General features: G+C 43.8%; 1 protein-coding gene across 1 annotated transcript in view; it reads left to right on the forward strand.

Annotated features, from left to right (window-relative positions):
* Positions 1 to 1482: 1482 nt before the first annotated feature.
* lsamp (limbic system associated membrane protein) overlaps positions 1483 to 13022 on the forward strand; it is a gene marked incomplete at its 5' end in the record, with an annotated part of 208363 nt that continues 196823 nt past the window's right edge. The window contains one exon of the mRNA XM_084308718.1: positions 1483 to 1632. Coding sequence (XP_084164844.1) covers positions 1483 to 1632 — 150 coding nt within the window. The remainder of the gene's footprint in view (positions 1633 to 13022) is intronic.

Here is a 13022-nt window from a genome sequence, read left to right on the forward strand (position 1 = left end):
CCAAAAACATTTGGGGGGGGGGGGGGCATATCTGTAACGTGTCCTACCTGACCCCCGGACGCAGGATGAATGGCCGCAACAATGGCTGGTCCACCTCGTTGATGAGGCCTCTTGCTGGCGGGGCCAGAAGTGGTGACGGCTGGAGTCCCGCTCTGGCGTTTCGCCCACATCCTGCGGCCGGCCATGGGGCATGCTGATGACATCTTCTGCCAGAGATGACGCCGAATCAGAGTGTTCAGGGCCCGCTACCTCCCCACGGCTAACGCCAACAGTTAGCAACAAGCTAACAGCTAACTCCAGGCTGACGGTTAGCCCCTTACCGGCCCACCGTTAGCTACTGGCTAACGCAGCAGCAAGCTAACGGCTAGCTCTTAAAGGCCCACTGTTAGCTACCGGTGTTATATCAAGCAGTGTGGCTTGATATAATTTTTCCTAAAACAAAACCTCTCTTAATCTGTGTCCTCTACAGACCTCCAACTCAAAATTCATTTTATGATTTACTGGAAGAGAGCTCAGTGGATCTCTGTAAATCTGAGGTGATTTTGATTGGAGATTTTAATACCAACACTCTTAAAAAAGATGCACCAATCTTTAAATCATTCAGAAATTACTGCAACCTACATGACTTAAATCAGCTGATCACTCAAGTCACAAGAGTCTGCTCTTCCACACAAACCATCATTGATCTAATTCTGACATCAGACCAGACCAAGATCTCTAGAAGTGGCATGATAGAGTGCAGTCTAAGTGACCATCACATCATTTTCTGCACTCGTAAAATTCACAGACCTGTAATAAATTGTCACAACACAATCAGATTCAGATCTCTGAAAAACTACACGTGAAGCCTTAAAAACAGCTCTGAACAAAGTAGATTGGACAAATGTACTAAACTGCACATCGACAGAAAAAGCTTGGTCATGCTTTAAAACCACCTTCCTTTCAGTTATTGACACGCTTGCACCCTCAAAGGTGACCAGGGTCAAAGCCAGAACAGAGCCCTGGGTCACTGCAGAGATTCTAAAAGCCATCAGAGTGAGAAATGAGAGCTTCTCTAAATACAGAAAAACTAAAAATGAACAGCTCTTTGAGACATGTAAAACACTAAGAAATGGAGTAACCAATATGATCAAAAAAGCAAAACTGAACTATTTTAACGAAAAAATTTATGAAAATAAAAATAATCCTCAAAAACTGTGGAAGTCTTTAAAAACACTGGGTCACAATAATAGACTCAAGACTAAAACCACAAATCTCAACCTGAAAATAGATAACACGATCATCTCTGACAAATTGAGCGTGGCAAATTGTTTAAACACCTTCTTCACAACTGTTGCTACCACTTTGGTGAACAAACTGCTGATCCACTCTGGCCGATATGGCATACAGCACATCCAGGCCTTTTATAAGGAACTGGGTGTACGTGAAAATGATTTTAAATTGACTGAAGTAACTACTGAAGAGGTTATGAAAAAGCTCAGTATGCTGCAGCCAACAAAAGCCACAGGCCATGACAATATTCCCACCAGATTTCTCAGAGACTCTGCTTCCATCATAGCTCCCATTGTAGCCCATATCACCAACCTCTCCATCAACCAGGGTCACATCCCGCAAGAACTCAAGCTTGCTAGGGTAACCCCTCTATTTAAAAAAGGAAACAAACTAGATCCAGGTAACTACCGCCCCGTTTCTATCCTTTGTTCCATATCAAAGGTAATTGAGAGGCTGGTATATGAGCAGATAGACAACTACCTGACTGAACATAGACTATTGTACCAGTTCCAATCAGGTTTCAGAAAATCACACTCCACTGACACCTGTTTACTGTACCTGACAGATTATATAAAACGGGAGATGGACAAGGGGAACTACTGTGGGATGGTAATGTTGGACCTGCAAAAGGCGTTTGACACGGTCAACCACTCCATCCTACTAGAAAAATTGAGAGCGATAGGCTTTGATAGCAAGTCAGCCAAATGGGTCAAGTCCTACCTGGAGGGAAGAGAACAGGTGGTAGACATCAATGGCACCTTGTCCTCGTCCCTTCCAGTGACATGTGGGGTCCCCCAAGGAAGCATTTTGGGACCTCAACTGTTTTTAATATATATTAATGACATGAAATCGGCATGCGATTGCAACCTGTTCCTGTTTGCTGATGACTCGGCACTCCTGGTCTCAGACAGGGATAAGTCTAAAGTGGAAAGTGTCCTGAGCAGTGAAATGAAAAAAATCTGCTCCTGGCTCAGTGACAATAAATTGTCTCTACATCTGGGAAAAACAGAGGCCATACTCTTTGGGTCAAACGCCAACCTAAAGAAATCCCAGGGTTTTAAAATTAGAGTAGGTGAAAACATTATTGAGGATAAAGAGGAGGTCACCTACCTGGGCTTTATTTTAAATAACAAACTTTCTAACGAAAAAATGGCACAAAAAGTTATTACTAAGGTCAATCAAAAAACCAAATTTTTATTTAGAATTTCCTCGTTCATAAATAAAAACGCTCTGAGGACCCTAGCTGGAGCCCTCATCCAATGTCACTTTGACTATGCTTGCACTTCATGGTACAGCAACATATCAAAACAAATGAAGACAAAGCTCCAGACCTCCCAAAACAAACTAGTGAGACTCCTGCACAACCTTCACTTTAGGACTCACCTAACGCCAGCCCACTTTAGCAGGCTGGGATGGCTTAGGGTTGAAGAAAGGGTACACCAGCTTAAAATGCTACTGGTTTTTAAAGTACTAAAAGAAACGGTCCCCAAGTACCTAGTAAATTATTTTAATAAAGTAGGAGATGTCCACAAACACGCCACAAGAGGAAGCCCCACGGACCTGGTCCCGCCGAGAGTCAGGACATGCATGGGGAAAGATGCATTTTTTTACTCGGCTACGGTAATGTGGAATGCCCTGCCAACATTTATAAAACTCCTGAACTCCCCTCTCGGATTTAAATCCGCCCTAAAAACATGGCTCAGCAGCAACTCAAATTGGTCTTAAAATGTTTTTTTTATCTCTTTTATCATAACTTGGCTTTTATTTCTTTTATCATGAGTTGCTTTTAAGGGTTTGCGGATTTTCTTTTAACATTAGTTAACTGTATGAGTTGTCAGGTTAGGTGTTTTTATAAAAAAAATGTATAATGTGTCCTGTCAGTGTACATGTCCATTTGTGTTTCTGTGCCTTTTTATGTTCCATGTATGGACCACAATGGAAACAAGCCTTGGCTTTATTGTGTTTTATCCATTTTTGACCTGCGTTATTGACACTGTTATTGTCTTGTCTTTTAAAATGTTTTTTTGTCATACGATTTGTGTCAAAATAAAGTATTCAATCAATCAATCAATCAACCGGTTACTACTGAAGCTGTGTAATGTGAGGAATAGCGATGCAGGCCTGATCACTTCAGACAGCCGACTGCCTCCCTCTTCTTTAGCCCAAAGAAAAAAAGGGCAGACAACACCCGCCTCCCTCACAGGACGGCGTTGCCAGAGATACAGTGGCGTCGGCAGCGGGCTGCTGCCGCCTTGAGCTCGGGCTAAAAAACACGCAAGCTCGCACCCCTCGCGCCGGGAAGCACAACCCACTTTATTTTTGAAAGGCAGGGGCTAACGTCCAGTGCGGATGGCAGAGGGCATCCCTCCTCAGAGACTTGGGACTCAAACCCAGACTCGGAATCGGGGCTCCCAGGAAAACAAAGCCTCTGTTTTCGCAGGACGTCAAACAAGAACCCCCCCGTCCCCTCCATGCAATCCCAATTGTCCATAGGACGTTACCGGCTAACGGCTAGCTACAAGCTAACGGCCAGGCCTGTATCTCGGACGTGATGGAGAGGTAACGGAGGAATCCTCGCTTGGAGCCGGCTGTTCTGCGGGCCTGTATGCCTGAGCAGCCGACCCTGCACAACTGACACATCTGTTTAGACCGTCCGCCCCCGCCGCTCACCGCCAATTGACGTGATCGAACAGAGGCGGAGAACCCGCGTCGCAAGACACCACCCACCCAGAGAGACCGTCGGCCAGCCGACTGCCTCTCGTGGCAATAGTATCCAGCTGCACAGCCGGAGAGCAACGCTGGCGGGGGAACTGCCCAGCGACGCGCACTCCCCTCCGGGCGCCTCTGAGGCTCACCTGCCTGCCACAACCGTGGAGCAGGCAAGCCCCACTATGCCCCGAGGAAGCCCAAATGTGAAGCGCCGGTGAAGGTCAGAACGATCCTCTAGTCTAGACTCTCCGGTGGTGATGACATTATCTTTTCTTTCTCCCGTAAATTAGTGAGAGAGGGAGAAACAAAAGACGATGCCAACACAGCTCCTATAACTAAACTAACTACTTTAAAGCACTGATCTTGAAGCGGTGCTATACACGGACTTCACGTGGTGAAAGTAGGGAAGGAGCTGGTAGTATGGCCATGACCCCGCTTATGTGTGAGCGGATGTGGGCATGGCCAGGCAGGTGAGGAGCGTGCATGTGGTTGAAAGTTTTCATGATAGCTTATGATTAAAGGGACAGTTCCAATAGAGCAGAGCGCAAAGCTATACGAAAAATAACCCATCACTGTTTTATGTTTGAGTCATTAAACTGGCTTTTCCCTCAATTCAGAAGACATTTTCATTGGTTGCTTTTTGTTTACAAATGTATTTACTTTAATTATCCCCCCTTTAATATCTAAAGCAGTTCCTAATTCCATATAGTTCAAATTATAATTTAAGACACACGGATCATCCTTTCTTTATCATACCTCGAACCACCAAAGTTATTGGTCGACTTGCCTTTAAATATAAAGCTCCAGCTGATTGGAACAAACTGCCTAGTTCACTCAGATCTCTCACTTCTTACCAGTTATTTAAGACATCTTTGTTTACTCATCTGCAGACTACTTGCACACTACTTGTTACTAATTACATCTGATGTACTGTGTTATGGATTATGGTTTACATGTTTACAGATCAAACTGTAATTTTTTTATGTACACTTATATGGGAACATATATTGACGATCCTCTTGGGTGGAATCAGTGTGGACTGTGGGGGGGGGGGGGGGGGGAGCTTGGGAGAGCATCTGTCAATGTATAAGTGTAATTTGTTGTCCTGTGTTTTGTTTTGTTTTGTTATGGGGACTGGAACACGGATATACTGCGTAAAGCAGCACCCGTCTTCAAGGCCTTCAGTAGGTTTTCTGATCTGCACGGTTTCAGCCAGCTAATCACCCTACCCACAAGGGTATGTGATTCAACACAAACCACCATTGACCTAATTTTGACCTCTGACAAGTCCATGATCTCCAATAAAGGGGTGATAGCATGCTGGTTAAGTGATCATTATATGATTTTCTGTACCCGCAAAAAGCTAAAACAGAAGGCCGGCTGTCACAAAACAGTCACATCTAGAGACCTCAAAACCTACTCTAGAGCGGCCTTTAACCAAGAACTGGAGAGCATGGACTGGTCAGATGAAATCAGTGGTACACAGGTTGAAGAAACATGGCTTGGATTCAAAACCAAATTCACAACAATACTCAACAACATGGCACCCCTAAGAACCACCAGGGTTAAAAATCGCGCTGAGCCATGGATGCACACTGAAATACTGGCCGCTATGAAAACCAGAGACAAAAAATGCTCTGAACTTCATAAAGGTCAGACAAAGCTTTCCAAAAGCTCAAACAGTGAACTCCAAGCCCACGTGGTTGAACAAAAAATTCAAAGAAACAGACTAAGAAATGATGTAAACACCATGACCAAAACTGCAAAAAAAAATCATCAATGACAAAACTGAGGAAAACAAAAACAAACCACGTGAACTTTGGAAATTACTCAATAATCAACTAGGCTGCAGTAAAAAACTTAAAACCAAGTTCTCAAACATAAACATAAAGATGGACAACACGCTCATCACAGATAAGCTGGATGTAGCCAATGGGCTGTGGTGTTCCACAAGGAAGCATACTAGGACCGCTACTGTTCCTAATTTATGCAAATGACATGTCGTCAGCTTGTGACTGCAACTTGTTCCTGTTTGCGGACGACTCAGCCCTGCTGGTCTCTGACAAGAACAAGTTGCAGGTTGAAAAAACCCTCAGCTCGGAACTAGGCAAAATCTGCATCTGGCTCGCTGATAACAAACTATCATTACACATGGGCAAAACAGAGTCCATTCTCTTCGGTTCAAATAACAAACTCAGCAAGACCGACGGCTTCTCAGTTACAGTGGGTGACAATATTGTCACAAGGAAAGATGAAATTACCTACCTGGGTTCCATCCTAGAGGCAAATCTTTCCTGTGACAAAATGGCATCCAATGTAATAAAAAAAGTCAACCAACGAACTAGATTCTTGTACCGGATCTCCTCTCTGGTAAACAAGAATACCCTGAAGACTCTGGCAGGAGCACTCATTCAAGGGTACTACGACTATGCTTGCACCTCATGGTACCAAAGCACCTCAAAGGCGCTAAAAACAAGATTACAAACATCACAAAAGAAACTGGTCAGACTTCTACTTGACCTTACCCCTAGAACCCACCTCACCCCTGCCCACTTTGACAACCTAGGATGGCTTAGAGTAGACGACAGAGTACAGCAACTTGCAATGGGCCTGGTCTACAAGATACACTATACGACTAAGGTACCCATGTACATGTCAAAATACTTCCCAAAGGTCAGTGAATACCACGACCACAACACCAGAGGAAGCTCAACAAATCATGTTAAACCCAGATTCGGCTCAAACAAGGGACTAAGGGACACGTTTAGCAATTATGCCACATCAATGTGGAACGCCCTACCCAAAGCTGTAAAGGAATGTGAATCCCTACCCACATTCAAAACCGCTCTTAAAGAGCACCTACGGGAGGCTGCAATTCGAAACTGGCCACCGTAAATGTCCAAACCCCCCACCCCCTCCTAATAGACAGTCTCCTCCCAACCGCATGTATATTTTTCTCCCACCCACCCACCCCCTCCAAATGTACAGTCTCCTCCCCACCGTATGTATATTTCTCTCCCACCCACCCACCCCCTCCTAATGTACAGTCGCCTCCCCATCATATGTATATACTCTGTCAGGATCTATGGGTAACAGTACTGTATATTTTAATATCGTATATGTCACAAATGTAACAGTACTAAATACCTGTATGTCCCTATGCCATAAATGTCATGTATGTTGTGTATGTCATAAATGTCAATATGAATTGAAAATGGGGGACCCTGATGTAAACAAGACAAACGTCTTTCTCTGCTCTGCATCCCCTTAACAATTGTGTGTATTGAGTCGTACTGTATTGTACCCATCCATTCTGCAATATGTTAAATTAAGTTTTCATTCATTCATTCATTCATTCATTCATTCATTCATTCATTCATTCATTCATTCATTCATTCATTCATTCATTCATTCATTCATTCATGTATTGTATTGTGTAATTGTGTAGGCAGCGTTGCCTGTAGTGTATCACAGGTCACCAGTGAAATACGTCTTGTGCTGAGTGTATGCATTCACATACTGTAGCACAGGCTGGTCATTTCTACCAGGATCTGCCAGTCGTCCATCAGATATGAAGAATAGCTGTCAACCTTTCAACTTCTCTCTGTGTTTCACACACGGCCGGCCGAGCTACTGCCCCTGCCCCCCCCCCTCCCCCTGCACAGCTAATCGCCAAAGAGCAGTCTGACCTTCTCATTTGGCATGGCACCTGTCAATCATGTATGTCACGTGTCGACCCCTGTGCCATTACCCTGTAACATTAACCTTTAAAGTCCTCCCACAAGGCCTAATTTGTGCGTTGCAGACCCGGGAACTGCATCACAAATGTCATCTTTCACAGTGCCCTTAATTTTGCGCTACTTTAGAGGATTAGTGTAAGAGAGTGTGAAAGCCAGTTCTCACATAGGAAATAATAAGACCGTTGCACCCTCATGTAGGGGTCGTTCCAGTTCAAGGGATGTATTTGCAGATGGAACCAACAAATGATGGTAAAAGCGTAACTAAACACAGGGTCATTGTGATGCCCTAGTGGTTGAAATGTTCACCCTGCTGCACACAAATTGAATTTCAAAGAACATTATTGTCCGTACAACTCTCAAAAGCAAGTGCATCTCAGTTTGTGGGGTATCCATTTGGAATGGCCTTGATGTAGCAATAAAAACAAGTAATACTATTGAAATGTTTAAATGCAGATATAAACAGGAATTATTGGACAAGTATAAGTTAGAGGAGCTTGAAAAATAACGTGAACTAGTATTTTTATAATCATTTATTTATCTTTTGCTGTAGTGGATATTATTTTTAGATAGATCGATAGATAACTTATTACATATTAATATGATATTGTAAGGAAACGGCAGGACCAGATAAGCTTTGCTTCATTCTGTCCCTTCTCGAACAAAACCATGTCTTGAGCATACTGATTATTGTATTATATATCTTTTAAATTAAAAAAAAAATTGTCTTGTTATTTTGTTATTTAAATGTTTGAGATAAATAAAGATCAAATCAAATCAAATCACCCCAATCTCAGATGTCAGAGTACCTCTTTTTCTTTTTTCTAGACGGTTTTCTATCTGACATCACCAGCTAGGTTGGGGCAGTATGTGCAGCGTGGTGAAAATATCAACCACTAGGGCGGCACGTTTAGTTACTCTTTATAACTTTTTTTCTCTTTTCATATGCTCCCTCCTGCTTTGGCTTGCTTCGATTGGATATCCATATGATCACCATATGACCCGGGCCCTACGGACCTGGGTCTGATGAACAGAGTACAGTATCCTAAGGTCCACAGTGATTGGCCAGTAAAAGTCACCATCTCAAACACAGGTCCTGATTTAAAGGCATATACTTTGTTTAGGGTGCAATTTGGAACCCGCCTGGATATGAAGTGCTCTGAAATATAATATAATGGTACATAATATAATGGCCTACTAAATGTCTAAAGTGAATGAAAATAGGGATCAGTCCCACACTGCCGAAGCGAGAGAGAGAGGACGCATATGATGGCCTATAATAAAAGAGAGCTGTTTATTGAAAAAAGAGATCACGAGGGAGACCCCTACATGGCGTATAATGCTGGTGCATATGAGCGCGACATAGCTTGTGGCCAGTGATAAGTGAGCACATAAGTATCATTGGGGGTAATAACAGCTGCTGCCCACACTCTCCCCCTCCCCTTCCACAATTACCTGGGATTTCACCATATCCCGTTGAGCACTTTGTGATCAGAGCACACAGGTGCGCACGCACACATATTAACATAGAGGACACGGACACGCGTGCACACAGAGTACATAGTCGTGCCGTACGCGCACCCACACACACACTTACATACATATACACATGCACACACGTGCACACAATCACAATGAGGGTTATTCACTGCAAAGTGCTGCATTGATTATGCTGTGTATGACCTATGTGTGGGAGAGGGCTATGGGGAAAGAGAGAAAATGACTAGAAAGGAGAGAGATGGATGATGAGAGAAAGAGTGGGAGTGAGAACAGGAGAGGTGGTGGGAGGGTGTAGGATAGAGGAAGAATGAGAAAAAATAATACAGAGAGAGAGAGAGAGAGAGAGAGAGAGAGAGAGAGAGAGAGAGAGAGAGAGAGAGAGAGAGAGAGAGAGAGACGGGTGTGAGAGAAGAAGCGATGGAGGGACGAGGAGGGGCTGACGGAGAGGAGATATCTGAAAGTGAGAGACAGGGTATATCTCTGGAGGTTTAATAGCAGTACCTGACTCTTGCCAGATTGCACTGCCTACGTGTCAGCGAGGTGCCATCTATCACTGGCTCGTTACGTCTCTTCTCCCTCACACCTCTGCTTAGAAACCCAGAGAGGTAGTCCTTATTTCACTACCCCCTTCCTTACTTCCTTTCCTTTAGAGACAAGGGAAATTAATCTGGTAGGGACCCCTCTGTCCTGTGAAACCATAAACATCAAGGCAAATAGTATTACTGCTACTACTCTACTACTACTAGGTTACTATTGGATCATTGCAAAACTTTCCTTTTGTTCTAATGGCTGTGTGGTGCTACTTCATTCCTATGACAATACTTGGCAGTGTTGTGGCACATAAGATCCGTTGGAACCTCTGCAACACAGCAAGTCTGGGCACAATATCTACTTGGAATGGTAGAACTTGGAATTTGCGTACTTTGGAAATCGTGAGATGCACACAAGTTTAACTGTCCTGGCACTTGCAAATGTCTGAGAGGTCGCTTCAATCAACCTGGAATGAAAATGTCTGACCATTTCTGATGAATATGTGTTTTCCCCAAGCAGGTCTACAATCCAAGGTCCTCAAAACAATAATTCCATGCCCTGATTAATGATTTGCTCAAGGCACTGAGCCATGATAAACATGAAATAGAGAAGGGGGGGAGAGAGAGAGAGTGGGAGAGAGCAGGGGTGTAAAAAGTACCCAGAAATTATACTTAAGTGAAAGTATGGGTACCGTCTCAAAATCGTACTCAAGTAAAAGTCAGAGTATCTGGCTCAAAACACACTTGAGTAAAAGTAAAAAGTTTCTACTTTTAAATGTACTTAAGTACTAAAAAGTCAAAGTAAAAACCTTTCATGGAGATAGGGCCATGGGTGCTCGTCTTGTCCACACATACCGTTTCGTCCTCTTCATCACTTGTACTATCGTTTGTGGCCATCTTCTGTAGCTTGTCACTCTGACTGTCTATTCTTCTGATTAAGTACATTTTCCATTCATGGGATTTGATTGGCTCTTTTTAAATAAAGTGCGGCGGCAGGATTAATAACGTTAACGTTATAGTTTGGCCAGAGAAACAAATATACTAATTAAAATAGTTGGACCTGCAAGATTTGTACTTTGTACTTTGGTAAGTCTGCATTTTAAATGTAAGGGGTAAAAAGTATGTTTTTTTTCCTCTGACATGTAATTGAGTAAAAGTACAAGTATACAAACCTAATAATACTCAAGTAAAGTACAAATCCCCAAAAACAGTACTGAGTACAATTACTCAAGTACTTTACACCCCTGGGAGAGAGAGAGAGTGGGAGAGAGAGAGCGAGAAAGAGAGAGAGAGAGAGAGAGAGAGAGAGAGAGAGAGAGAGAGGAGAGAGAGAGAGAGAGAGAGAGAGAGAGAGAGAGAGGGAGAGGGAGAGGAGAGGGAGAGGGAGAGAGAGAGAGAGAGAGAGGGGCCTGATGATAGGAGAATGATGCCAGGGTATGTTTCTGTATGGGGTCTGTGAAGTGGAGAGAAAAGTGCACTGAACAACAAGGCGCTCTGAGATGCTCACAGTCCGCACTGCTGCTTCACTGACATCACAAGGGATCTCCCTTAAGGGGTGTGCTGCTGGTGTGTGTTTGTCTCTGTGTGTGTCACTAAGTGCTAAGAGCAGTGATTGCAGACAGGTCAGACAGAGGTGAGGAGAGTAGTGGTTGCAGACAGTTGCAAACCACTTCGACTCATACAGAACGCAGTGGCCCGCCAAAGTCAGCTCACGATACCCCACGTCTTCCCATTGCCACATGAATCCGCTTCAAGGTACTTGACCTGGCATACGGTGTAAGTGAGGGGAACGGCTCCCTCGTACCTCCGCTCAATGGTTTCTAACTACACACCCTCAAGAACCCTAAGATCTTCTGGCCGCTTCAGACCCACTCCTATCCAAGCTCCTAGGTCATCAAAGTGAAGCTGGCTATTCTCGGTCCTCCCTCCACAATGATGGAACGAACTTCCCACCACAGTCAGGGCAGCTGAAACCCGCCCAAATGTCAACCGTTGACTAAAAAAACACTTCTTAAATCAATATCTGAAATATGAAAATTAAGAAATACTAACCTTATTTTACCATTATGCACTTTGCTACTAAGTAATCTACTTTGCTATATTACTAACTACTATTCGAATATGTCTATACTACTATGCACACTAAGACTGTAGCACTCAAGTTCAACAGTGTTTGACAAACAATGTTACTTTATTTAAAAACAGCCAATCAAATCCCCATCAATGGAAAATGAACCCGCCCATACCCATGCTGATTGGTCCTTGTGCAAGACTAGAAAGCGGGATTTTTGATTAAACACCTGCTAGAAGAATAGACAGTTAGAGTGACACGTTACAGAAGATGGCCACAAAAGATAGTACGAGTGATGAAGAGGACGAACCGGTCAGCGTGGACGGACAAGATGAGCAGTGAGCACCCATGGCCCTATCTCCATGAACGTTTTTAGTACTTAAGTACATTTAAAAGTAGAAACTTTCTACTTTTCCTCAAGTGTGTTTTTAGCCAGGTTCCCTGGTTCCATGTCTAGCCCCCTCCTCCTCTGCCCACTCCTCTCCTCCTTTCCTCTGGTCTCCTTCCTCCTCGCATCACCTCTCCTCTTCCCTGGTTGCCTTTCCTCTCCTCTTATCACCCTCCCTTTCCTCCTACATTCTTCATTTGACCAGCCCCCCCCCCTCTCTCTCTCTCTCTCTCTCTCTCCTCTCTCTCTCTCTCTCTCTCTCTCTCTCTCTCTCTCTCTCTCTCTCTCTCTCTCTCTCTCTCTCTCTCTCTCTCTCTCTCTCTCTCTCTCTTTCTCCTCTTTCTCTCTCTCTCACCAGCCATGTATTCAAATTACTAGATCAACTTCACATCGAACAGGAGTATAATATATCACCAACAGAAACCACTCAGCTGATATTCAGCTATTCAGCACTAGTCGTGATAGATTGCTACATGTGAATATTTCCCCATATTCTGTGGACTTAGAAGTGCCTGAGGTGAGAGAGAGATAGACAGAGAGAGAGAGAGAGAGCTGCAGTAATGGATGTTTCAGTGGTTCCTCTGGGTCTCCGGCTAGGCCTTTAGATTCTAACTGTGGGTTCCCTTGAATGCTTCCCCCTAACGACAGCGACCCCCTTTTTAAAGTTGCGAAATGAAAGGAGACATTTCCTCCCCCTTATCATTACTCATTTGAAATGCTTCATTTGAGCTGCAAAAGGAATCTCATAAACAAGCATGAAGTGGTTCACACCTGCCTGTGGAATCCCAATAATTATCGCTGACACATCACTGCTG

The sequence above is a fragment of the Notolepis coatsorum genome (assembly GCF_963971535.1).
Source record: "Notolepis coatsorum genome assembly, chromosome: 1".
NCBI classification, from domain to species: domain Eukaryota; kingdom Metazoa; phylum Chordata; class Actinopteri; order Aulopiformes; family Paralepididae; genus Notolepis; species Notolepis coatsorum.